The sequence below is a fragment of the Myotis daubentonii genome, chromosome 8 (genome assembly GCF_963259705.1).
Source record: "Myotis daubentonii chromosome 8, mMyoDau2.1, whole genome shotgun sequence".
Taxonomy (NCBI): domain Eukaryota; kingdom Metazoa; phylum Chordata; class Mammalia; order Chiroptera; family Vespertilionidae; genus Myotis; species Myotis daubentonii.
In genome coordinates, this window is record NC_081847.1 from 32,254,458 (window position 1) to 32,281,259 (window position 26,802).

General features: G+C 54.4%; 1 protein-coding gene across 4 annotated transcripts in view; it reads right to left on the reverse strand.

Moving 5' to 3' along the window:
* The window catches only part of SIRPA (signal regulatory protein alpha), a 43,706-nt gene that overhangs the window by 11,223 nt on the left and 5,681 nt on the right, over window positions 1–26,802 (reverse strand). For 3 of the 4 annotated variants that reach the window (XM_059705752.1, XM_059705753.1, XM_059705754.1), the window contains exons 3-8: window positions 13,240–13,596; window positions 8,422–8,472; window positions 6,586–6,906; window positions 5,723–6,046; window positions 3,803–3,913; window positions 544–568 (exon numbers count right to left, since the gene is read on the reverse strand). In XM_059705752.1, coding sequence (XP_059561735.1) covers window positions 544–568; window positions 3,803–3,913; window positions 5,723–6,046; window positions 6,586–6,906; window positions 8,422–8,472; window positions 13,240–13,596 — 1,189 coding nt within the window. The remainder of the gene's footprint in view (window positions 1–543; window positions 569–3,802; window positions 3,914–5,722; window positions 6,047–6,585; window positions 6,907–8,421; window positions 8,473–13,239; window positions 13,597–26,802) is intronic. The other variant, XM_059705755.1, reaches the window with a different exon arrangement.

The following is a 26,802-nucleotide window of genomic DNA, read 5'->3' on the forward strand; positions in this document are numbered from 1 at the left end:
ACCACTGAACAACACTGGCCAGGGCAAGTCCGGACCGTTTTTGTTCACTGCTATATCCCCAGCACCCCGCACTGAGCCGGCACATAGTAGGGACTCAGTAAGAATCACTGAAAAGATGAATCAACAAACTAAGACACCATTTGTGAGACAATGTCATCACCTTAGCCTCTGACCAGGGCGCGGGCTTCAGGATGGCGCAGACGCTTTCTACCTTACTCACCCGGCGTCCCCAGGGCCACCCGTGCCAAAGTACTTAATAAATATTTAATGAACGAAGGAAAGAGCAAAGTATACAACTTGGATCTGGGTGGTGTGTTTGGACTGTGCTTCTGCCACAGTCCAAACAGGATTTCGTAAGAGTCTGGGTGTCTGTGGAAGTCCCCTCCGATCCCCTGGGGTCCATAATTAAAATGGGCCTGGCCTGAGGCACTTCCAAAGCAGAGACAGAAAGGCTGACTGGCAGAGCTGGGGGTCAGTGGGTTTGGGGCTGCCAAACAACCAGGTAACAATTGCAAGAGCATCCTAGCCCAGAGATGCACTCACCTTGTAGAAGAAGTGGAGCCCTTGGCTACAAGAGGAAAGAAACAAAAGTCAGTTATTTAACCTAGAAGCATACTTTGTTTTTTCATTTTTTTATTTTTTTTTGGGGGGGGGGAGTGCGGGGGCAAACGTTTTCCTCCAGTGACACTGGGAGAAATTGTTGAAATCATATCCTCTCAACCATAGGAAACCCCGCGCTCACCCCAGTGGGGTGGCCCACTACCTCCCATTGGGGAAAGCCAGGAGCTGAGCCGTCCTGCTTTCTCACCTCTGGGAATTGCCAAAGGTCAGATTCCAAAGCAGCCTTCAGCCTGGAGGGGCCACCTGCCCTAGCCCTGGTCTGGACTCCACCACACTCCTCACCCCAGGCCCTGCATCAAGGCTCGGTCCCAGCCGTGGCCTTTCCCTGCTGGAGAACAGATTCCAGCGAGGCTGTGAGCTGGGGAGCAGGTGTGAATCCCCCTGCTGCCACCAGCTCGCTCGCTGTGTGGGCCTGGATGGGTCCTTTCTCTCTGAGTTTGGATCTCAGCTCTCTGACTCACAGGACTGGGCTGGACGTTCATTTATTTTCGTGTCACCTTTCCCAAAGAGGATCTTGGGAGAAAGAAAGAGTCCATCTGGTTCAGAGATTTTTAAACCTGTGATATGGGGCATCCCACAGAGAAGCTGCTGGGGTTCAGCCACCATTTGACTCGAATTTCACTGCAAAATTGTAATTAAAAAGCAACACGCACACTCAAATGTGCTCTGCACCTCGTGTCAGCAGGCTGGAGGCTGCCACAATGCAGCCATTCTCGCTGCTGGGTTAATGCTTGGGGCCTGGGCAGGCAGTGGGTTTTCAGGTGAGCGGGTAGCAGTGGGAAGGCTGCAGCTCAGCATCTGACATCTGAATGGAGGCCGATGGGTTGCAGAGCACTAGGACATGAGATGTCCCAGGGAGTCCAATGACTGATCACCCCCATTTTACACCAAGGAGATCGGGTGACTCCTTACGGTCACAGGAATGGTAACTGGTAGAATAGAAATGAAGACATCTCACTGTATTGAGGTAGAGGATGGGCGGGTCCTTCCAGGGACCAATGAGGGAGAAGGGGCATCTCATTAGGGTGGAAGTGATGTGCAGTGTGGTCCCTAGAGTCCCATGGCCAAGGTTTGAATCCTGGCCCCACCACTTGCTGGTTGTGAGGCCCTGAGCAAGTTTTACAACTTCACCGTGCCTCAGTTTCCTCATCTGTAAAATGGGCTTAATAGTACCACTGCACAAGTCTGTGGTAAGAACAGTGCCTGACACATCAGAAGGACTGTGCGAGTGCTAGTTGTCACTGTCACTGGAGCGTATGTCTGAGAGCTGGGCTCTGCACGTACAGACCCACCACCCAGGTCTGGGTGGCCTGCACCCATGTCTACAGCTCTCCAAACCGCACTCCTACTCTGGAACACCCGGTCGCGGATGCCTAAGCCCCCAGGAATGAGCTCAAGTGTGCCAGGAGTGACATGGTGCCCAGGGATGAGGCTCTAGACCAGCGGTTCTCAACCTGTGGGTCGCGACCCCTTTGGGGGTCAAACGGCCCTTTCACAGGGGTTGCCTAAGACCATCGGAAAACACATATATAATTACATATTGTTTTTGTGATTAATCACTATGCTTTAATTATGTTCAATTTGTAACAATGAAAATACATCCTGCATATCAGATATTTACATGACGATTCATAACAGTAGCAACATTACAGTTATGAAGTAGCCACAAAAATAATTTTACGGTTGGGGGTCACCACAACATGAGGCACTGTATTAAAGGGTCCTGGCATTAGGAAGGTTGAGAACCACTGCTCTAGACGAAGGGCTGGGATTTCCCTAACAGCCACTGTGAGCACTTCCCCCTAATGGGCTGGCTTGTCGCGTGTGGTGGGCAAGGAGTCCTTCCTGTGTGGGGCTCCCAGGAACTTTAGGGAAACCACTGGGTAGGTCACTTGCAGAAGCTCCTCCAGATTCCGGAGACATGGGCCTGACTCTAGCCCTCCTGGACCGGGAGCTTGAGGCTCGGCCAGTACTCAGAGCTAAGCCTTCCAGCCAGCCCAGGAGGGAGGGGCAGCCTGGGGGCAGAGGGAGGGTGCAGAAGAGGCGTGTGACTGACGCGGCATGCCCCCTCGAGCTGAGCCCGCGGTCGGGCAGGGAGAGGCAGCCGAGGACAGCACTTTACGGGCTGTGGCACGTGGTAGTTCGCCACCAGTACTTTTCAGGGGACTTAGGATAGACTCTGACAAGAGAGAAAATATCACAGTTCTAATCTCATCTATGGGGCGTGCATGTGTCAGGTTGACATATGAAATGCATTTCTATCACTTGTAGTCAAATAAGGTTCAGAAACCCTGGCTTAAACTTGTCTCCTTCGAGAGCAGAAAAGAGAACTTGCATTTTTTGAGGCCTGAGAATGTGTCAGAGCTGTTATTTCACATGAGCTTCTTTGGTTTCATAACTATCCTTCAACATAGGCATTGCTATACCCATTTTGCAGGTGAGCAAACTGAGGCTCGTGGAGGCCAAACTGATTGTTTAGAACCTATAACAGCCCTGGTTTGTCTTGACTCCAAAGGCTCTGCCACAATAGGAGCTACACAACCACACACACACACACACACACACACACACACACACACACACACGGGACAATGTCCCCTCCTGCCAGCGGGAGGGGAGTTTCCCAGGGAGGCGGCTCATGTTTAATGCTGACGACAGGAGGTAACATTTATTGAGCACTTGCTGGGTGCCAGGTACTCTCCTAACCTTTGCATATACCACCCGCTTAACCCTGCCAATGCCTTGGAGGTGGGTGCTGGTGTGATCCCTACCCTCTTCCAGCCTCCTGCCTAGGGGCTGGGCATGTAACTGCACAGGTAAGAGGAAAGCAAACGTTGGCCGGGGGTCCTGGGAATATGACTTGCTCTCTGAGACCCTCGCCCCACCCTGTAGCTCCGTTTGCCACCTCAATAGAGGTGCCATGAGGAGGCAGGGCCTGGAGCAGCGATACCATCTTGCAGCCATGAGGGGAAGGCCCCGGGAGGGACCCACCCAGACCCACCGGGTGAGGGTGTCACGCCAGCGGTGGCACTGCTCCCTCTGGACTTCTATCTCATTCCTGGAAGTAAGTGCACATCCTAATGGCTAAGCTATGCGGCGCCCAGTGCCCTCCCGTGACCTCCCCCTTTGGAAAGGACAGCCTGGGGCACACTCCTGGGGAAGAAGCAGGGAATGCACCCACCTTTCTTCTGTCGGACTCGCAGGAAATAGAGGGCGGCGATCAGCAGGGCCACCAGCAGGGCACACACCACGCCCACCGTGATGAAGATGCCCTTCAACTTCCCAGGATCATCTGGGGACAAGGCAGAACAGAGGCTTCAGGCGCCAGATGAGAACCAGAGAATCGCCACCCACCGCTCTCCGCACCCCTGGACGGGCCCGTTAACTGAGAGCCTCTGGCTGGGTCTTCTCGGGCGTTTTGAGCCTCATGGGCACGTTCATGGTTCCGCACACACGTCCCCACATGGGTCAACTGCGGGTAACACACAAACCTTGCCTCGGTGCCAGGGGGAGGCCGCGTGGAGCTGCAGCCGTGGTGGGAACCGGGCTGCAGGGCGGGGCAGACCTATCACTCCCGGGGAACAGCCTGTTCTCCGCATCGGCCTGAACCAGTGGCCACCGAGGCGGCACAGGCCCACTCAAACTCCGAATCTCAATGGGGGCGGGGAGGAATGGCCGCTTGCAGGTGGCCAGTGGGCTCTGCAGACCTCTCAGGGGCCGCCCAGGATTAGTGCCCGGGACCCAGGCAGAAGGGCTCTGAACCCAGACACTGAATGAAACAAGGGCTTGGCTGGCCCCGGGGCACAGGGAGGGAGCCCACACCGGAGCACAGTGGGCCGCGGGAGCAGGGCTGAGCTGCAGAAACGTGGGTTCAAATCCACGCCCCTAGTTGTGTGACCTTGAGCCAGTCACCTGAACCTCCACACACTGGCTTCCTCTTGTGTTACTGAGGCCAAGAATAAGCTCTACCATGTTGGATGGTCCTGAGGATTAATCAGCAACTAACCAAACAACCAACTCACGCACTCTTTCCTCGTGTCTACAGGCATTTCCTACTCTGGGCTGGGCTGAGGGCCAGGTCCTGAAGCTGCGATGCCCGGGTTCCTAGCAGCTGAGACTCCGAGCTAGGGTCACAGCGCCTCTCCTTCGGCACTGCCAGCAGCAATCGGAGGCCCGGAGAGAGGCACTGACGGGCCCAAGGTCACCCAGCAGGTCTGGGCCAGGGCCAGAGGTCGACCGCACATGCTGCTTTCAGTGCAGGCCTCGTCCGATGAGAAGCAGGCATCGGGGACATCAAAGGGCACCCTGACAGGGCCCGGCCTTCGTTGGAGCTCTCTGGCCCCTTGAAGGATGCACGAAGGAAAGAAATGGCCTTTATTCCACCCATTCAAAGGCTCTGCTGTGGCCAAGGCACAGCCATGCTAACCATGGAACATTCCTCGCTGGCACCGAAGCGCCAACTAGGTGCTGCCATTGTGAAGAAAGAAGGGAGACGCACGCCAACACGTCGGAGGGGTGCTGGGGTGGCACCCTGCACCTTTGACTCTCCCAGGAGGTGGCAGCATTACCAGCGTCTTCATGAGCACGCACTCTGGCCTAGAAATGCTCTTTGGGAAATGGTCCCATAGAAACAGCTGCACGTGTAGCACAGTATGCACAAGGACATGTACTGCAGCAGCGATTACACTGGACGGAAGCCACACACATCTGGGAGCCCCGCCCCGCTCCCTGTGGGGCAGACATGCAAAGGCAGCCAGGGGACCAGGCAGAGGTCAGAAAGAGCCAGGAGGCAGGGGCCGACATGGCCGGTGAACACATGACTGTGAGAAGAAAGCAAGAGGCAGGGCCCTGTGAGGGCCTCCCGCCCTCCCTCACTCTTTCTTTTCTTAATGTACATTGATGTGAAAAGATCTATAAAGTATGTACCAAACTATTACCAGTGGTGACTATGGAGTGTGGGGTTTGGGGAGGGGAGCTCACTTCAACATGCTACTTTCTATCTATAGACTTCTAGGTTATCCTATAATAGGCATGAATTACTACTTATAACAGTAAAGATAAAATTTAGTCAGAGCCAGGTCAGTTAAAGTGGGGGCCTCACCAGAGGGTTCATCTGGGTCCTTCTGGTGAGCAGGGGCCGCCACGGTGACGGTTTTGGTGACGGCCGGCTGCCCATCGTGCTCCACCTGGCAGGTGAGCATCGCATCCTCCCTGTGGGCAGACAGATTCACGAGGAGCCAGCTCCTCCCGCTGAAGGTCCCATCCTTGTTCTCTACGAGGGTCGGGGCCGTTTCTGTTCGGGACGTGTTCCCGTTCTCCAGCCAGGTCAGCTGTAGGCGCTGGGGGTAGAAGTTCTTCACCAGGCAGGTGACCTTCTTCTGTTTCTCTGACACCGTGTCCTGGGTGACCTCCAGGGTGGGCGGAACTGAAACAGCACAGGGCACAGCTCTGACCTCATGGGACACAGATCACCCAGGGCGGCTCCAACCTTAGCTCCCCCACCACAGGGAGGGGATCTCAGAGGGCAGGTGCTCAGACACCGATGGTGCTCTTTCATAGGAATGAAATCACTAAGCACAGGAGCCTGCACACAGTAGGTGCTCAGGGATCCCAGCTCCTGTGAGAGTAATATGACTAAAGTAAATAAGCACAGCCTGGCATGCAGTTGAAATATAACTGTAGAAAAATAAATGAAATCGCCAAGCACATAGGAGCTTGACTTATAGTAGGTGCTCACTTATTGGCGTTGCTATTGGTAAAGTAGATAAAACTACCAAGTACAGTGGTGGGTGTTCACCTGCCAGCTGCCATTAGACAGGGGTGAGCGATGGGCAAACCCATGTGAGTGATGATGGGAAGGATTGTCAGGCATTAGATTCCAGGCCTGGAGCAAAGAGCAGGGGGAGGAGCAGGCTGGGAGGACAGGGGCCAGGAGTGGCTTGGGCTGGGTGTGAGGGGCACTACCTCGGATGGCCTCAGACACGTTGGCAGTCCCACGAAGAGGAGGGTCCCTCTTTAGGGTGTCGTGGGCCACCTGGCAGATGACCTGGGAGCGGACATCCCCCGGGGCCAGCAGCACCCTGGCTGTGCTGGAGACGTTGTAGGAAGGGCTGTCTCCCTCTGGGTGCACGGTGGTCTGGGAGGCTGGGAGCTCATTCCCATCCTTGAACCATTTCAGGGTGATGTCTCTGGGGGAGAAGCCGTGGGACTGGCAGGTGAAGCTCACTGTCTGCCCAGGCGGCGACCTGCCCGTGGGGCCCGATACCACAGGGCGAGAGGGTTTGGCTTTAAAAGGAACAAAATGAACAATGAACATGATTGTGAATATCATCACTAACCATAAGCATGTGACACTGTCAAAACCGTCTCATATATCATTTTTTTAAATCCTTCTATTAATCCGGGGGTGTCATCATTCCCATCTTACTTGGGACAACATTCCGGTCCCCTGAGTGAGGGGCAGGGCCAATAAGCAAATCCAGGCCTGAGTTCAAAGTCACCTTCTTTCCTCTCCGGGCGATGTCCCACCAGCTGGCCCAGGGACAACTTTACTGAGCAGCCTCACCCTTCATACTAACTCCCCTAGCTGGCCTCTCCCGGAAACGTCCCAGATGTGGACGCAGAGGAAGCAGTGAGCCCAGGGAGCAGCCCAGTTCCCAGCTGTGAAATGGGGCAGCAGGCATTTCTCCTTCCCGGGCCGCAGTGCGGGCTAAATCAGGGAATGGAAGCCTTTTTGCTTTAGCAAAACAGAAGATGCTTCACAAAAATAAAGAAACACAGATCCACTGTGAACTGAAAGTGTATCCAGAGCTCTCCCTTCCGGTATTCATGAGCTACTCCATAGTTCTCATTCGTGCCACAAATACTCCAGCGGGGTCTGTCTCACCTGGGCCAGTCCCTGAGTTTGAAAGGGAGACGACAACGGGATGGGTTTTTTTTCTGAATTTGGGTTCTTCTCTTGGGTCAGTTTTGGGTTCGAACACACAGATCACTGAGTGCTGAGAAAGCCAGAGGTGGTTTATGTCTTAATCTTTATTAAAATGGAAGAGGCACAGGCACGGGCCTAGGAGCAGGCGGGACTGCCGTGTCCTGAAAGCATCCACACACAGGGATCGAACGCGAGAGCAGCTTCTCCCTGAAGAAGAGGCCTGCAGGGCGCCTCCACATTGTGAGTGATTGCCCAGCACCTTCGCTAACAGCGGGCAGACGGCAAACATTAGCAAGAACTTGCATGTGTAAATATCTAACTCGCTTCCTGAAACTCATCGAACATTTGAGGACATAGGTAAGGGAATGTCACTTGAATCACCAAGTGGTAAAAACACCAGCAGCCTGGACGCCCCTGGAGATGCTGGGATCAGTTTCCGTTCATTGAGAAAACCTGGCATCCGGATGCTGGGCTTGTCCTCTGTGCCTCAGCCCCTCATTTTCCCACCGCCCTGAAGGCAGGCCCTGCGTGGTCTCACTTAGGGGATGAGGCTGAGAGAGGGACCCGCTGGTCCAGGGCACACGGGGAGGAGAGGCAGGGCTCATCTCACCGCTCACGGGACCGATTACTTTTAGCATCTCGGTTCTTTATCCGTGAGCCTCAGGGTCTGGCTCTGTACAGAGTGGCTGAGAACACCACCCTGGTAAGGGGAGTGAGGATGTTTGTCACACAGAGCCTGGCATACGGGGGCGGGCAAAACACAGTTTATTCTTATATTCTTATTTATTAATTATTATATTATTTTCCATATAAAACTGCAAACAGACTTTTGCCCACCCCTGTACAGTAGGTGCTTAATAAATAACACCTACCATTGTTATCATAAGACCTGGCCTTACTAGTTCTGAAACTACCTATTTGTTCTTTTTAAAAATATATATATATTTTATTGATTTCAGAGAGGAATGGAGAGAGAGAGAAACATCAATGATGAGAGAGAATCATTGATCAGCTGCCTCTTGCATGCCCCACACTGGGATCGAGTGGCAACCCAGGGATTGAACCATGACTTCCTGGTTCACAGGTCGATGCTCAACCACTGAGCCACCCTGCCTGCCCGGGCACTATTTGTTCTTTAGGCAGTAAGACTGCAAAACAAAAGCATAGCAGAAACACCAAAAAAAGTCTCAAATGCTGCTCCCCGCAGCTGCCGTGCAAAAACTCAGATGAAAAAAGCAGAGAAACCACCAAATTATGGTTCTCTCCCTCTTTTTTTAATGATCCCCTCAGGAAACAAGTTCGGCAAAATGACTTTCAAAACACACACGAGATCACAGGCGTTTCCCCACAGGTTAGCTCTTGACAGAAGCAGGAAGCATTTTGCAAAAAGGGAGGACAGGTTTTGTCAGTGACGTTTTGGTGTGCTGGGGCAGGAAGGGCTCTGGGGCTGAGCAGGGGTATCTGTGGGGATTTTGACCCTGTTTAGACACACAGGTGTTTAGAGATGGGAGGGTGTCCCAGCAATGGAGCTCGGATCTGAACAGGGTGCTGGGCTGCCCCTCCTCGGGGTGGAGAGGGCAGAGTGCCACTCTCAGCCAGGCCTGTGCCGTAAGAGGTGTCCCTGCCACTCCAGTCGGGCTCATTTTCTTGGGCCTCCGATGAGCCGTCACGGGCACATGCTACTCTGAAGCACCTCCACCCCAAAAGCTGTTCTCTCAGCCCCAGTAGCTGGGTGCGGGGGGAGGACGGAGGGGACAGCACCTTTGTTGGGGGGAATAAAAGGTTTCCTGTGGCCTCAGAGAACTTCTAGCTCAGGCTCTCTGCCTGGCTCTATATTAGCATCCTCTGGGTCAGTGGTCGGCAAACTCATTAGTCAACAGAGCCAAATATCAACAGTACGACGATTGAAATTTCTTTTGAGAGCCAAATTTTTTAAACTTAAACTATACAGGCAAGTACATTGTTATTAACTTAATTAGGGTACTCCTAAGGCTTAGGAAGAGCCACACTCAAGGGGCCAAAGAGCCGCATGTGGCTCGCGAGCCGCAATTTGCTGACTACGGCTCTGGGTAGTTAACAATTCAGCTGCCAGGCCCATGTCTGAGCAATTAAATCAGACTTCCTAGGGTGGAGCCAGGGACTAGGGACCAGTTTCCCAGGTGATCCCAATGAGCAGCCAAAGCTGAAAGGCACTGAATCCCACCTTTAAGCCCATTTACACTGAGGCCTGGAGGGGAAAGTGACCTGTCCAAGGTCCCATGGCGTTGGTGTATCATAGCTCACATCAGGCATGTACACAGCTGTCTCACGATGTTCACTGAACATTTACTACGTGCCGGGCCCTGCTCTGAGCACCTCACATGTATTCACTCAGGCCACGTAGCTGCTCTGTGAGGTCAGTGCTGTCACTGCCAGATGAGGAAACCGAGGCAGTGTGGGGAGTGATGGGTCAGAGGTCACAGAGCCGGGAAGTGGCAGAGCTGGGATGTGAGCTCATGCAGGGGACAGGCCCATGCTCTCACCCACTCGCACTGACCCGCAATAACACCCCAAGCCACTCTATGACTTCCTAGACATCCTCTCCGACCTTCACAGACCCCTGAGCGGGAGCTGTGATGGTCACCACTTCACAGATGGGGAAACTGAGGACTCCTGGGAAACTGAGACTTGCCCGAGAGCGCCCAGCTGTGGGTGACACCACTGCCCACTGAGGGTCTGTCCTCTCAGCAGTACCCTCACACCTTCCTGCAAAGGGTGGTGAGACCATCCCGCTGTCTACAGGTGGGGAAACTGAGGCCCAGCAAGAGAAACTTGGCTATACCATGAAACAGCACCTGATTTTGGGGTGCTACTCTGTGCTGGGGTGATTCAGACAGAGCACCCCAAACCCTTCCCCTCTCCTAAAAGGAGCCCATGATTATTATCATTTTACAGATGAGAAAACGGCTGAGACAAGTGAAGGGGCTGTCTCCTCCACCAGCACCATGTCCGGGGGCATTTCCTATGGTCCCCAGGCTTCATGTCCGTCACAGAGTAAGTGCACCACCTCACAGCCCCAACACTGACTGCCAGCCTCCTCTTTCCTCGCTGAGATTCCTCACTTCAAGGAATTACAGGGAGGAGTGCCCTCCAGTGCCCAGGCCGGGGGCCCTGCAGCAATAAATGGGAGAACGGGCTCCTGACAGTGAGTCTATGAGCTCCTGCTCACTGGGGCCGCAGGGCCCTCTAGCACAGTGATGGCGAACCTTTTGAGCTCAGCGTGTCAGCATTTTGAAAAACCCTAACTTAACTCTGGTGCCGTGTCACATATAGAAATTTTTTGATCTTTGCAACCATAGTAAAGCAAAGACTTATATTTTTGATATTTATTTTATATATTTAAATGCCATTTAACAAAGAAAAATCAACCAAAAAAATGAGTTCGCGTGTCACCTCTGACATGCATGTCTCACGCATCACTGCTCTAGGACATGCCCCCTCCTCACCCTCAGTCTGCAGAGACAGGGATGCTCCCATGGGGTGCTGGGGTTCAGCGACCCCTCTCTGCTCTGTCCAGGCCACTGAGCCAGGCGGCTCCTGCAACTGCTCAGTGAGGAAAACACCACAAAGGAGGGAAGGCTCTGGATGCTTCTCTGTGCTGAGCCATGTCGTTGGGAAGAGGTCAGCCCATCGCGAGACAGCTGCGTACATGCCTGATGTGGGTGTGAAGCTGACCTGCCTTTCACAGCACCTTCTTGTAAAACGCTTCTTGATGAAGAACAGAACAATTCAAGATTTTAAAAAGCGAGGTTTGAAGCGTTCTCCACACTCTGACAGCACAGTGGGGTGTGGCAAAAAGCAGGGCTGTGAGGCCGCTCGGGGTTCAATCTTAGCTGCTATACCTGCTCGTCGGTTAGGTCCTCCTCTGAGCCTCAGTGTCCTCATCTCTCCAAAGGGCCAACAGAGAGCCCCTGCCACCACGCTGGCTGTCAGAGGAAATGCTGTGAGGCTCCTGACCGCTCCCACCGCCTGCTTTCTAGCCAGGGCCTCACTGAGCAGGCAGAGGGGGAAGGGGAACGAGCGCTCTACCAGGAGGCGGCAGATCAGAAACAGAGCCACTGACACCTGTGACGGCCTAGGCAAGGGGCACACCATTGGGAACTGTTGTAATACCTGGAAGTTCGGGATAAAGCCACCCTTCCTGCCTGTGTCCAGGAGTGGTGGGGAGACCCCACTGCCACCATGTCTAGGAGGGGAACTTGGCAAGAACCACACAAATTAAAATGCACACACCCTGTGCCCTAGCAATGCCACTTCCAGTGAGCACCTCCCTCTTGAGTAGGGTGACCCATGGACAAGGGTATCCCCCGTGTCACTGTGTGAATGGCCCAAGGCTGGGAACCGCTCACATCCACCAACAGAAGACAGTGAATGAACAATGCTGTCTCCACAGGCTGGAGGGGAGGCAGCTGCTGAAGGAGGGGCAGCTCTAGGTGCTGATGTGGGTGCTCGGTTTGGGGCGATGTGGCTGGAGGTAGGGGGAGGTTCCCCATCACCTCGGGGATCAGTGTCTGAATGTGAGGGGCAGCTGAACCTTTGAGAAAACAATGGAAGGAGGATTCTGGCTCCTTGTTCAATGGTTTGGTGTAATTGGCTTTTGTTCAGCACCTACTATGCGTCAGGTCTCCCATGGGGGAGGGTCCTATGCTCGGGCAGGAAGGAACCTGCCTGGAGTCAGACTGGGTTTTGGAACGGCCCCTCACGAACTGGCCATGTGACGGAGGGCTGTCACCTTTTGGCCTCAGGTGCCCTCTGTGCCTGGGAGGGTTGGGAAGGAGGGTCTAAAGGTGCTGGCATCCCAGGATTAACGATCCGGGGCCTCTGGCAGAAAACCCCGATGAGCACTTCTGCTGCCTCTACAGGATGACTCCTAAGTCACCACATGGGGAGCCTGCTCCCTGGGTGAGGGACAGTCTGAGATCCCTCTGCTGGGAGCCTCAGTGGCAGTGTGACTGGGTCCCCGAAATAGAGGGGTTTATCGATCGGACAGACCCACAGGGAACGCCCAGCCTCTGGGCATCCCCTCTCCCCAGGGCTGTCAGAGTCAACAGCGAGTCTGTGCCTCTTAGGAATTCTTCTCGCCTGGTGCTTCTGAGGATGAAATAAAGCAAACGTCCTCCCTCTCTCTGCCCGGGCAGATTTCTCCCCGCTGGAGGGAAGAGAACGGAACTTCGTGGGGACAGAGCTATTGCCTGTTTTGTTCTGCAGCTGCCTCAGCACCCAGCGCAGAGCCTGGCTCACAGCAGGTGCCCAGTGGGTGTCACTAAGAAGGAGCCTCGGCCCCATTGAGGGGAGCACTCCCTGGAGGTGGTGAGGTCTGGCCTTGTGATGGGCAAGTCACTCAGCCCTTCAGTTCCCTCATCCCTGGCACCAAGGGGCTGACTGGATTGAAAGGCCAGGGCTGGGGAGCCAGACAAGCGGGGGTTCCAGACTTTTCCCACCACTGACCAGCCGTGGTGGCTGAGCAAATAGCATGACATCTCCAGGCCTCAGCTTCCCTGATCTGCAGACAGGGTGAAATCAGACCATGAATCAGAGCAGGACTATAAGCACCCACCTCTGCACCTGACTCTTAGTTGTTGCTTACAGAACTGAGAGCATCTTTATTGACTGTGTCACAAGCCAGGGACAAAGGATACCCCTGTACTCACCACTCACGGTGAGCTGAGTGCCTGCTCCAGACTTGAACTCCGTGTCATCACCACTTCCTCTCCGGAACTTCACACAGTAGTAGGTCCCTGTGTCTGCTGGGGTGATGTTACTGATGTGGATGGAGAAGTCCAAGTTTTCTCTCTTCGTGGCGTCTGCAACACTTATTACTCGGGGGAAGTGGAGGCCTCCTTTGAAACTGAAGATTAACTCCCGGCCTGGCCCTGTCCCTCTGAACCACTGGATGGGTCCCACCGGGGTCAGGGAGGTCACAGTGCAGCTCAGAGTGGCCGTCTCTCCGGCTGCGACGGACACTGGCTTCTGAGGCTGAATCACCTGCAGCTCCTCACCTGCCCCTCCTGGAGGGAAGCACAGAGCAGGCATTTATTCACCATCTGGGAGCCTGTGGGCTCGGTCAGTATTTATCAACAACAGCTTTCATCGACCAAGTGTACACCCTGAGTGGGCCTTGAGTCCAGCACATTGCATGTGTCATACATGTAACCCTCACAACCAACCTGTAATAAGGGAGCTTATAACACAGGAGGAAACTGAGGCACAGAGAGAAGTTAAGTGATATGGCAGAGAGTGGGCTTGAGACCTGGGCCCTCCCTGGAAGTGTCATGTCTGAGCTGGGCTCTGAATTCAAGTCTGAATTTACCAGGAAGAAAGGGGCACAGTGTTCCTATCAGAGGGAACAGCATGGGCCAAGGCTCAGAGGTGGTGGCAGCCTGGTGTGTGTGGGGTTCTCTGGGAGTTTAGACCCTGTTTGGGGCCTGGCCCAGGAAGCAAGCCCCCAGCAGGAAGCCAGACTCAGCAGCTGGGGCTGGTGCAGGCTGTGAGGCAGTGAAGCAGGAGGACTTGGATTTGGCTCAGGTCCTACGACTGTGACCTTGGCCATCACTTGGGCCACCGAGAAGTTCCAACAGGGACTCTTGTGAGTGGCCCTGATACTGCGTGCAAGTGAGAGCTGCCCTTAGTGGGGCGGGTCTCTGTACTGTCCTCTGAGCCCTAGTGTCCTCATCTGTTAGTTATATGGCCCTGTTTCCACAGACCAACCAACAGGCCTGGGCCAGACAGAGCCAAAAGAAAGCAACTGGGCCCTGGCTGGTTTGGCTCAGTGGACAGAGTGTCAGCCAGCAGACTGAAGAGTCCCAGGTTCGATTCTGGTCAAGGGCACATGCCCAGGCTCGATCCCCAGTGGGGGGCATGCAGAAGGCAGCTGATCAATGATTCTCTCTCATCATTGATGTTTCTTACTCTCCATCTCCCTTTAAAAAAAAAAAAAAGTGTCTGGTCATTGAAGCCATCTGACCTGTTCTGAAACCTGGTTCACCTTTATTTACACGTAACCTAGCGTAACCATTGGTTTTGAGCCTCAGTTTCCTTGTCTATAAGATGAAGACACCCCCAGCCCTCTCTTTAAGTCACTTAGCACCAAGCTGGGCACAGGGGAAGCTGCTGTCATTGTATAAGGAACACGTGAGGGGGGTATGTTGCTGACGCTGATGGTCCTGCAGACCAGGGTGCTGGGGACCCACAGGCGGGGGGCATGGTCAGGCTACAAGGGCTCTAGGCTTGGCAGCTGGAAAGAGTCCTAGAAGTTGGGGGTGGGAAGGGCCAGAGCCCCACATTGGAGAGAACTGGGGTGCACGAAACAGATGTGGGGGAGGAGTTGGGGGAGGGGAGGCCACAGCCAGGAGGATGACCAGGCAGGTGAAGATGCTGTGAGAAGGGCCACAGGCGCTCAGAGCAAGTCGCAGCCAGGGCCCCCATTCCAAAAAAGGTGGGGGTGGGGAGAAAGAACAGATCATAAAGACCGTGGAGAGAGAGAGAGAGAGAGAGAGAGAGAGAGAGAGAGAGAGAGAGAGAGAGACACAGATTAACTTGACACTGCAGAGACACAGAGATAGGCAGAGGGAGACAGAGTGAGAGAGTGAGTGAGACAGAGTGGGGGGGCAGGGGCGGGGATGGCAGCTGCTATAGCTGCAGAACATCTGGTCTGCGCCCGGTGCTCCCCTCACCCACAATGTGACCCTGACCTGCCCTGACCAAGGCCACCATTGCCTTGTACATCAGACAGGGTTTCAGCTGGTGCTCCGAGCAGTCCCCTCTGCCTCTGGTCGGGCAGGAGGGAGATTGTGCATTTGCCCACGAGCCAGTGGCCCGGTACCACCCCACAGGCAGGAGCAGGGAGTCTGAGGGAAGGGAGCCCAGGGACTCCATCTGCCCTCACTGCGGGCAGCCCAGGGCTTCAGGACAGGCCTCTCGTCCCTCCCCTGCCTGTTGTCCCAGCCCTGATTCCCATGGTAGGTGAGCCATGACTCACATTGGCAGCCTGAGGGCAGTCAGGCTCTCACGGGTACAGGGAAGAACCCCGGGTCCACAGAGGACAGGGGCTGAGGTGTCACTGGGGGCCAGTGTGTGAGAGGCACACAGGGAAGGCCAGCAGAGACCCCGAGACACCAGAGGCAGCACCAGCAGCTGCCAACAGCATCCAGCCAGGTACATCCCAGTGTGTCTGCCTCCCAGCACGGAGACTGGGCAACTGGAAATGCCGCCGGGGGCAGCACAGGCTAGGACCAGCAGGCCTGGGGAGCTGGGAGCCCCCTAGCCAGGTGGGCCCCACTCTCCCTGGGCCCCCACTCCACCTTCATGAAGTGGAGGAGCACCACCTGCTCCCACCATAACTAGGAGGACCTGACACAGTTGGACATGGGTGCTTGCAGCACAGATGCTGCTTAAACTTGAGTTTGCATCCCATTATGATCAATGTATTATTTATATTCCTGATTTTCTCTGGCTTGTGACGTCCCCCCAAGCAAGACATAGACTCCACAAGGGTCTCTTCCCACCCCATCTCCAACTGTGTCTGACACACACCAGGCCCTCAATAAACACATGTCGAGGGCACGCATGAATGAATGGAGGGGGGTTTCCTTGCTCCCAGGAAAACCCCTCTCCGAGCCTCTTTCCTTATCTGTTAATGGAGCTGCTACAGGCCTAACCCGGCGACAGGCAAGCCTGGAGCCTGGGACTGCGCCTGGCCCACAGAGATGCTTATAATCCACGGCAGTTATTATTATCTTCATCAATAACACCACGCGGGCTGTGAGTCAGCGGCTGAGGGGAGCGGTGTGAGCAGGGGAGGCTGCAGAACCAGGCGTGCGCGTATCGGAGCAGGTCTATTCTTGTGGTGCTGTCGGAGGCCCGCAATCACACCCGGGCAGGCGACAATAAAATCTGGAGCTGTGTAGGGCTGCCTTCCCCACCCCCTTTTAAGTTCTCTACCAACTACAGCCAGATTTCGGCGGCTTAATTAATTAGCTAGTGTTTAGAAAGCGTTTGAAGAATTTTAAAAGTGCAACGTAAGTGCCAAATATTATTTTAATCTGTGTATGTGTGTGTGTTTTCCAGCAGAGAGTTTTTTTCCTGCTTGCTTTTCTTTTTCTCTGCAGGTTCTGTTCTGGGAACCGGGCTTGTTAAAACCCACTCCTGCGGTTCTGGGTCCGGGGTCATCATCCTGGCATCCTGGACAAAACCCTCTCCTGCCCTCTCCTGCCCTCCTGGCAGGGACAGAGGCTGTTCAGGGGCCTGAGCCGCCTGTGTGGGCGGGCATTCTCACACGCTGCTGGTGGGAATGGAAATTGGAGCCTCCTTTTGGGAAAGCATTTTGGCAGAATGTACCAAGGGGGTGGGAGCTGTTTGAGGTGGGGATCCTGCGTAACGATCTTGAAAAAGTTGGGGAAAACCCCAAACGGGCAATGAAAGGGGGTGGTTCGGGGAACTGTGGCCTATCCCCTAGAATCTAGGGCCTAGATGGAACTGCAGGTAGCCATAAAAAGCGACCATCCTGAGACCTGTGGTTGTCTGGAAATTTCTGCACGGCATAACTTGAAATGATGCTGTGCTCATGCAAATAAAACCTGTTCATTGCAAAGCATTTAGAGAAAACAAAAAGTATAAAAACAAAATAATGATCGCAGAATACCATCAAGGACAACTGAGATCAACATTTTGATATAGTTAAAATATGAGTGAATAAAAACAATGTAAAATCAGACTCAGATAAATAAGTCTACTGGTATGTGCAAACCTGTTGCTTCATGTATTCAGTTCTGACCAAAATGAAAAGTTGGAAATACCCTCATGTCCAAGAAAAGGAGACTGGCTGGTCCCAGGATGTTGAGCCCCCCACATGATGACCGAGTCTACAGCCACGAAAATGATGGTGTAGAATTTCAATTATCGACACGGAGATATATTAGAAAATCGCAGGGAGTTACTGAGTGACATGTTCAGCATGATCCCAAATTTCTAGTTTTAAAAAAAATGAAGTATGATATTAAAGATTAGCAGTGATTAATTGTGAGCAGTAGACTTACAAGGGATTTTGTTTTTATGTGTTCTGATTGCATTACTTGTGCAATAAAAAAGAAGGGAAAAGCTATGCTCTCAGTATGCTCCTGACTTCGTAAAATAAAATAAATCTGAATATAAATAAACAGCTGCAAGGTGGTATACAAAGCTATAAAACACTTCTCCTGTTGGATCATGAATTTAAAGCCGATGGGTTTCTCTTTTCTTTTCCTTCTATATGGGGGATTTTTCAGATTTTCTAAACTGGATGAATATTAAAGAATATTTACAGTATCCCACTGAGTAATGAGAAGAATCTATGTGTGCAATATGTAGGTTACATACATGTTTGTTGTTTGAATCTCCCTCCCAAGAAGTCTGCCTGTTTTGTTCACTACTCCTGATACAGTGCGAGGCACAGAGTAGATGCTCATTAAACATTTGCAGACTGACTGGCCGATCGAATGTCTAGGGGAAAAGGTCTAAAATGATAAACACGATAATGTTGAGGTGTGTTATGACTGGGAAATAGGACCGGGGTGGGCGCATTTTCTTTTTACTCTATGGAAAACATTCTATTGAAACCTCTTTTTTTTTTTTTTTTTCAGTGAACATTTACTGCTCTGGGAACAAAACTAAAGTAAGGAAATAAAACGTGTGAGCAAGTTTTCTAATGGAAGAAGTCAGCACAGTGGGTGGTGCCTGCCCTGTGTGCTTGTTGCAAGAGGAACTGTGTCCACAGGCTGCGGGAGCCCACAGCGCCGGGGCGGTCAGGGATGAATTACTAGAATCTACTGTGCGCCAGGCCCTGGGCGAAGGGCTGTGGACGGCTCTGTCCTTGGCCTCCTGGAGCCTGCTCACGAGCAGAGAAGATAGACTTTAAAGAATTAAATCAAGTGATTACATTTGGAATGAACCGCAACCTCTTAGACAAGTGACTCCTGCCGCCATCTCTGATCCCATCCCCGCGACCTGCTGCTCCCACCGCTGTCTCCTCCACAAACAGGCCGAGAGGGTGAGAGATGGAGCCAGATGGGGGCTGAGGACGGACCAGCAGGCCTGGGTATGTTTTTTTCTGTGTTCACGCCTGGCTTTTGAGATTAAGAAACAATGAAAACGATGTTGATTAGGAGTGAAAAAATAAGCATGGGTGCTTTTCTGATGGAAAAACAAATCAACTGAGAACCGAAACTTGCTGGAAAGAAACAGGGCCCCTGTGATCCCTGGACGTGATTCCTGCAGACGCCTGTTGCACCGAGGTACAGAGAACAAGGCTGAAGCACACATTTGCCCAGAGCCAGCCTTTCCCAGACCACTGCTCACTGCCTCTCACAGGGGAGGGGCCTCAGGACTGGATGGAGGCCACCCACCAGGTTTCTGCAAACTTGAGAAGCCCTGGGCCTGAGGCTGTGGCGGGAGCTCTGCTGTGCCTGAGGCTCAGCCTCCCCAGATGGTTCAAATGACACCCACCCGCCCCGCTCAGCCTCACAGCGGGGAAGCGTGGCACCCCTTCCCTGGCTACAGTCATGGTCATTAATGCGGGGGTGGGGAGGACTGCTGGTTTACCAGCCCACGAGCACAGCAGCGCCTCCTCAGGCGCCCTCACGGCGTCTTCTGGGTTACGATCCGATGGCGGTGAGTGTGCAGTGCAGGAGTGTGGCTGAGTACGCACGTGGGAGGGAAAGGGAGCAGATGTGGGCGTGTACACACATGTGCCTGAGGGTGCCAAGTGCAAGCACTCACACACGTATGTATGGGGAGCGTGTACACAGGTGAGCGTGTGCAGAGATGATGCATGTGTGCGGGAATGTGCGACAGAACAGCTCGGAGTGTCTGAATGGGGGCCAGCCACAGGGGCACGAGGGGTGTGAACTGTGTGCACAAGTATCTGAATCCTGGCTGGCATGGGAGTGTGTGAGCATGTGGGTGGCACCAGAGGGTGTGTCTGAGCCTGAGGGTGTGAGCAGATGCCTGGGCGGGGTGTGAGCATGACAGGGCGTCTGAATGCGCCTGCAGGGAGGGGAGGGCAGGAGAGACATGCACGTGAGTGGGATGTGTATGTGAGTGTGTGTGTGGAGGGTGTGTGTGCAGGGAGACTACGTGTGCAACGGGCGGTGTACACGCGAGTGTGATGTGAGAGGTGTGTGCTGACACAGTGCAGGGGAGCAGGGACCAGTGTGTGGGGGGTCCCACTGTGTGTATACACGTGGTGTGTCCATGTGCCCAGCTGCGAACGTGCCTGGCACATGGGAGTTTCCAGGCACAAGTCGAGGGAGGAGGAGGGTGGGAGAGACGCTTCCTTCAAGTCTATCTGGTGGGCAAGGTCCTGCGTGGCTCCTGGCACAGGGTCTCGGCCTTGAGAGGAGGCTCAAACCTCTACTGACACCTACTTACTACGTGTGGCCACGGGGCACGGCAGTGAAGAGGCCAGCCTGGAGCTCACGGCTCTGGGCGGGGGCCATGGTCTCTGGGCTGACTCATGGCGGTTGGGAGGGTGGGGGAGGCGGGGGGCGGGGCTGCGAGGGTTGGTGGCTGTGGACTCTGCAGTTCCCAAGGGAGCTCAGGATCCGAGGCAGGTTGACCAGGGCTCCGGCAGCTGTGGCTAGTCATTGATTTTTCTCTGGACTCAGACTGACTCATTCATGCCCCCAAAGCTCACTCTGCTGCCAGTCCCTGTCCTGGATGCCACAGGACACAGCTGGGTAAGACAGGTCCCTGCCCTTGGGGGGTCGAGCCCTAGACATGGGCAATGCCATGTGCAGGGTGATCAGTGAGCAAGAAGAAGCGTGGGGGAAGGTGTCTAGGAAGAGGGGTGTTATCTGGGATGGCTTCCTGGAGGTGGTGGCCCCTGAGCTAGGTCTTGAAGGCTGGCAGAGGCTAGGGAGAAGGGAAGGCATTCCAGGAGGGCAGAACCACATGAGCGAGGGTACAGAGGGGAGAAAAGGGCTCTGGACAATCCAGGGACCAGCAGTCCTTGCCATATGCTTGTTGGCTGTGAGCAAGCTGGGATGGGGCCATCCTGAGACAGGGCTAACCTGGTACCCTACAGGATGGCTTCAGATACCATCTGGACAACAGGCCGCCACTGGGAGCCGTCTACTGCTACAAATATATAAACCCACTGTGCAAAGACACCCCAGGTATTGCAGAAGCTACCACCTGCATTGGAGCCAGCAAAAGTGGGGACACACGTGGCCTTGCAAATAAGGTGGGGGCAGGCCCAGCAGGCTCAGGGTGCTTCTCTCCTCCACCCCCACTCCAGGCAACTCAGGGACTGGCACTGTGCCAAGTCCTTGCAGGGGAAGAATAGACCTGGGTAGGCCCTCCGTGTAGCAGGTAAACTCTTAAGGTACCAACAGAGTCTAAAGCTTAGGCTCTGGGGCCAGAGACCAGTATGTCTCATTTCTGGGGGTGGCTTGCAATGTTACTTTTCTCTAAGCCCCCACTTTCCCACCTGTGAGCAAGGGAGCACCACCATCTCTCCCTCTAAGGCTCGGTGGTCAGTGGTCAGAAGAGCAGGCTGAGAACTGGACACTTCTCAGCTCCCCTTTGCCCAGCATGTCCCTCTTTTAGCAGATCCTGCCAGCTCGACTTCCAAGGCTTGGTCAGCCTCATCTCTCCTTACGCCTCTCCTGCACCCCCATCCCACACCTGGGTCCTCGTTTCAGCTTCTGAACTGGCCTCCCCGCCTCTGCTTCACTTCTCTCCAACGCACACTCCTCCGGCAGCCAGAGGAGCCTCCGAAACCTGCGCCAGGGAACAGCCTTCCTTTGCTCAGAGCCCCCTGCAGGCGCCCCTGCACTCAGAGTGAGACCCAGGATCCTCCGGTGGCACCAGGACCCGACAGCCTTGCTCCCAGTCACGCCAGATTCCCCACTCACCTCAGGGCCTTTGCATCTGCCATGACCTCTGCCTGGCACTCTCACCCCCTATAGCTACAAGCTGGCTCCCTCACCTCCTTCAGGCCTACCCGAGGCCTTCCCTGCCGCCCTGTACAAAATATTGCCCCTCAATGCCCCTTGCTCTGCTTTATTTGTCTCATACCACCCACCACCCAACATGCTATGTTCGTGTCCTTCTCCCTCCCCTAGACGTACTTATAAGCCTTCTGAGAGTTAGGGTTCGGTTCTGTCCCCGGCAGCACCCTCCAGGTTTACACCAGGCCCGGCATTGGGTGAATGCACGTTTTGGTTTGAACTCTGCCATTTAAAAGACCTAGGACAGGTCTTAACCCCCCCCCCGCCCCCCCCCCCCGGTTCCTCATCTGTAGAATGGGGATAATGACCATCATAGTAGTAGCACCAGGGCTGCTTTAGGCTGAGAGAAGGACAGAGACCTCAGCACGGCGCCTGGCACAGAGGAAGCGCTCAGCGCGGGCAGCCGTTCCCACGCCCGGGTGTTTCAGGCTGAGGGGGATGACACACGATCACAGCCTTCAGGGTGAGAAGCTACGGGTTCACTCTGGGGCAGCACCAGCTCGGCCCCAGCGTGTGCAGAGACCACTCAGAGCAGGGCCTGAGAGCAGGCTGCTGGCCAGGCGGCCGGGGCAGGGAAGGCCAGAGGCCCGGGGAGTGTTTGCTGGTTTAGACGAGACCTGCTTGCCGCGTGGCCCTGTTTGCAAAGCAGGAAGGAGCGGCCATCAGTATGTGTGTGCGGTAACCGCCCTTTGCGGGGCGCCAGGGGAGGCGGGCAGCATGCGCGGACACGCACCCCCACCATTCACCGCGCCCAGTGCCTGGACAACCTAAGGACCTTCTTCCCGCTTCCCCCCTGCAGGGGAGAGCCTGAGGCCTGGGGAAGCTGGGAGCCCAGGCGGCGTCCTTCCCACCTCCAGGCCCAACTGCTCCTCCAGACGGCCCGGTGCTGCCGGCCAGGCTCTCCAGGCTCTCGTGGGCACAGCGTGTGGATGAGGCCAGATGATGGGGAGCCCTCACCTAACTGTCACCACAGCCCAGCGAGGCGAGTGCTGCTGTCAGCACCCGCTCCCTACAGGTGAGGAAGCTGAGAGCCTGAGCCTGAGAGGCAGGGAAGAGGCAGGGACGGCTCGAACACACCCACCGTCTGCCATGGAAGCTCTGTGCAAGCGCTTCTCCTGGCGACAGGGTCCCCTCCAGCTCAGGCTCTTGGGATCTCAGGCTGCCAAGGACGCACACACATTTCCCAGCCGAGATAAAGGCCCCCTTAAAAGCGACACGCAGCTATTAAACGGCATTTGCCAAGGTTGCAGCACACTGCTGCCTGCAGCAGTCAGTCTCCGGACGAGATTTCCCCCAAGCTGACACTATCCACTGATGCCTTTTATAGCGCCTTGTGCAGCTCGCGAAAGCACTTTCCATGGCTCTTAATTCCCTTAACCCTCAGCAGTCCCCATGCAGGAGGAAATCGTGGTCGTGTTTCCATTTCACAGAGGGAGAAACTGAGGCTCAGAGCGGGCAAGACACCTGCTCCCGAGAACAGAGCCAGGAAGCAGCACATACTGGATCCATATTCAGGTGTGTGCCCTTTCACCGCCTGCCCTGTTAGAGAAGGGCTCTGGGGTGTCATCAAGACGAAGGACAGATGGGCATCAGGGTGGAAGGGACCTGCAGGAGAGCAGCCACGCTGAGCCTCTGCCTCACAGAAGGAGAAAATGAGGCCCAGAGGGGCAGCATAGTAAGTCTCAGGTCTCCTGGCTGGTAAGTGATAGAGTGAGGGCTCCATCTGCTCCTTCAACCCCAAACCATGAAATGATGATCACCCAACAATAACAGTAATAGTAATAATGGCTAACAAGCATCCAACACCGACACTGCCGGGAGCGTGACAGGCCTCACCAAACCTCCAAGGGGGCCCAGCGAGACAGGGCTGTCACTACTCCCATTTCACAGAGGATAAGACTGAGGCTCGGGTAGGGACGGCCATTGGGCCAAGGTCACGACCTGACTCCACCTGCATCCTCATCACAGCACCAGATGGCCTCATACCATGAAGGGCCCTTTGGGGGAACCGGACCCCGGGTGGGCCCGCCAAGCCAACCCCTGGCCGAGAGGGCAGCAGACCGTGCCACGCCTCATGTTCTGCCTGCTCATTCCGTCATGGTGTCTACATGGGGCAAGTGGTTTTGTGTAGCCAGAACCTTAAGTACAAATTCTGGGGTTTCTTGGCCAACACTGCCCACCCAGGCTGACAGTGATATTTTTGTGCTTCCTGATACTTCAGGGATCCTTGCGTCAGCACGATGGGCAGGGATGTGTGGTGTGCTCCTGGCCCTGGGCCTGGCCACAGAGGGACTATGTAGTAGCTAGGGCACAGCTCGGCCTGTGGACCCGGGTAACTGCCTAGTGACCTTGTGGCTCTGAGCACCTTCCTTAAAATGGGGATCTCAGTACCCACCTATTCCCTTCATTCAACCAATGTGTATTAACCCACCTACTGTTGCCAGCCCCTGTGCTAAGGTTCTGGGAGACTTCGCAGTGAATAAGACAGACATAGTCCCTACTCTCATGCAGCTTATATCCTATTGGGGGAGACAGGGCTGAAATAATGAAACAAATATAGAAATAGGGGTTCCAGGAAACAAACAACTTTGGAGCCATGGTAAGGTGGGGACCTCTTTTATATTGGGGTGGCAGCTCTGAGATCAGACTGCAACTGGAACACAAAGGAAGTAAAAGCCCAGGGAGGTGTTCCAGGGGCGAGAACAGCAAGTGCAAAGGCCCTGGGGTAGGAAAGAAGTTGGTGCATATGAAGACCAGAAAGAAGGCCGCTGTGGCTGCACCACAGGGAGGAAGGAGAGTCTGACACGAGATGAGGATGGAGAGATAGATGTGATCCAGAAAATGCCATGCCTCATAAGTAAGGAGTTTGATTTTATTCTAAGGGCAGCAAGAACTACCAAAAAGTTTGGAGCAGGAACAAAGAGGATTTGATTCACTCAGTTCCTATGGGTAAAGAGACCGCAGAGTAACTATCCTATCACACGGCCCGACATGTTCAATGTCAGGTACTCAATGAGCCAGATTCTACTTTGTCTGGCCCTGAATTCTCCTAACTCCCCCACTCCCTTTACTTCAGCCTCTCAGCCTTTCTACTCCTGGAACATACCAAGCTCATTCCAGCCTCAGGACCTCTGCACGTGCTGTTCCTTCAGTGTGGAGCGCTCTTCTCCTGCTATCCCCATGGCGGCTCCATTGAATTCCGGCCTCCGCTCCTCAGAGAGGCCCTGCCTCTGTCCCCACTCGACCTTCCATTCCCTCGTCCGGCTTTAGTTGATTCATGGCACTTGTCTCCACCTCATGGAATGTTTACCGGGTCTGCTTTTATTTCCTCGTTAGCATGTCAGCTCCGTGAGAGCAGTGCTGTGCTTGTGTGGTCCGCAGTTGTATCCCCAGCACCTAGAGCCACCCCTGGGACATAGTAGATGCTCAGAAAAACTCGTTGACTGAATATTTATAATTAAAACCACCATAAGGACAACCAAGTGGTGAAGATTAAACGTGGAGCCGGCTTTAACTCTCACTGGGTATGTGGCCTGGGGAAGAGCCCAGCCTGGCTTTGGGGAGCCTCAGGGTCCTTCTCTGTAAAATGGGGAGGAAGGACTCCACGCTTTGGGGCTCATTTTGAGGACTAGACAATGGTGCACATCAAAGTACTGATGGATGAAATGATCCCCAATCTCCAGCAATTGCGTTACAATATTCCCCCACCCCCCAGCCCCTGCCAGGTGAGGGCAGGTGAAATAAAAAACAGCAGATCAGTGTGGAAGCTGGGGTTCCCTACCCCATTCCTTCTCATTTTGTGCATATTTGAAATTTTCCAAAATAAAAAGAGGAGGAAAACAGATTCAAGGCTCAGCCCCTGCTACCATGAGCTTCCATTTCTGGAGGACACGTGCCCTTGACTAATGGGGCCAGAGAGCGGCCCTGGCATCAGCACCCACCCTCTCCACCCGGCTGGAAGCTCATGGCTCACGCCCCGCTTCCAACCTCCCTCCCAATCCTGATCGGCCACCTGATCGCCTTCAGCTCCTGGCGCTCATCTGCAGCCATCTAACACTCTCGCCCCCAAATGGATGTGCCAGGAAATCTTACAGACACAAAGATCCAATTTTCTACCATTGCCGACTTCCACCTTAGCTGTTTTGCATCTCTGTGGACTGAAGGCCTGGCAGGACACCTGGCAGGGAAAACTCATTTTGCAGAGGGCTCCCACAAAGACCTGCCCGGGAACGGGCGGCTGAGCTAACAGGAAAGCCGTTTCAGCTGTGAAAATAGATGCTTCCTTCTCCAGTAGGGGACGGAAACACATCTTGGGAACAGCTGCCGCCTCCGGGGAGGACACACTGATTGACAGAAACGTGAAAGGAGAACCAGGAAAGCAAGACCTGGCACCCCGGGCCTCAGTTCCCCTACCTGTCAAACTGGGTTAATGAATGAATCAGGCTGTATAAAACAAGCCATCATCTCCACTTGGCCACTTACTGTGTGGCCTTGTGCAAGTTGCTCCACCTCTCTGAGCCTCGTTTCCTCATTGTTCAAATCTGACGGTCACTCCACGCACTCCCCAGGGTGCTGTGAGCGCCCCTGGGATCGTACACGTGAAGTGTTGAGCCCAGGAAGGGGCCAGAAAAGATGACTTGCAGTATTTTTACTGTAGTCCTTTCCCATGGCATTTGGGATCCTGTGAGATTTCTAGCTTTAACGATGGAAACTTCCAGCACACCCCCGTTTTAAAAAGGCTTGGCCTGAACCACAGGGGACTGGGCTTGGCGTCCCCCCACGCCTTGCCACGGACCTGCTGGGTGAGCCCGCCAGTCCCTCCTCTCTCCCACTGCCATCAGGTGCCGGAGGAGAGGACTGACAGCTCTCTCAGGGCCCCCTCCGGTTTCCCATGTTTGGGAACCCACAATGCCAGACCTGTGGCTAGGGACAGAGACACCTAGAGGCAAGCTATGCCCACAGCACTCAGTCCCACCACCAGACAATTAAATCACACAGCTTGGGTTTCTGCTCAACTTATCCATCCCCTGCCGGCATAAAAGCTATAGGGGGAAACCTCCGGCGGAAGACATTCACTCCCTTATCAGCTCTGCTGTCCTGTGAGTAGCACTCTGTGCTAGGTGCTTTATAAGAGCATGGCTTGCTTTCATGGGTGAGGAAATCCAAGCAGAACAAAACTGACGATGACGACACTGGCTGAGCACTTCACTGCGTGCCAGGCATGGTTTC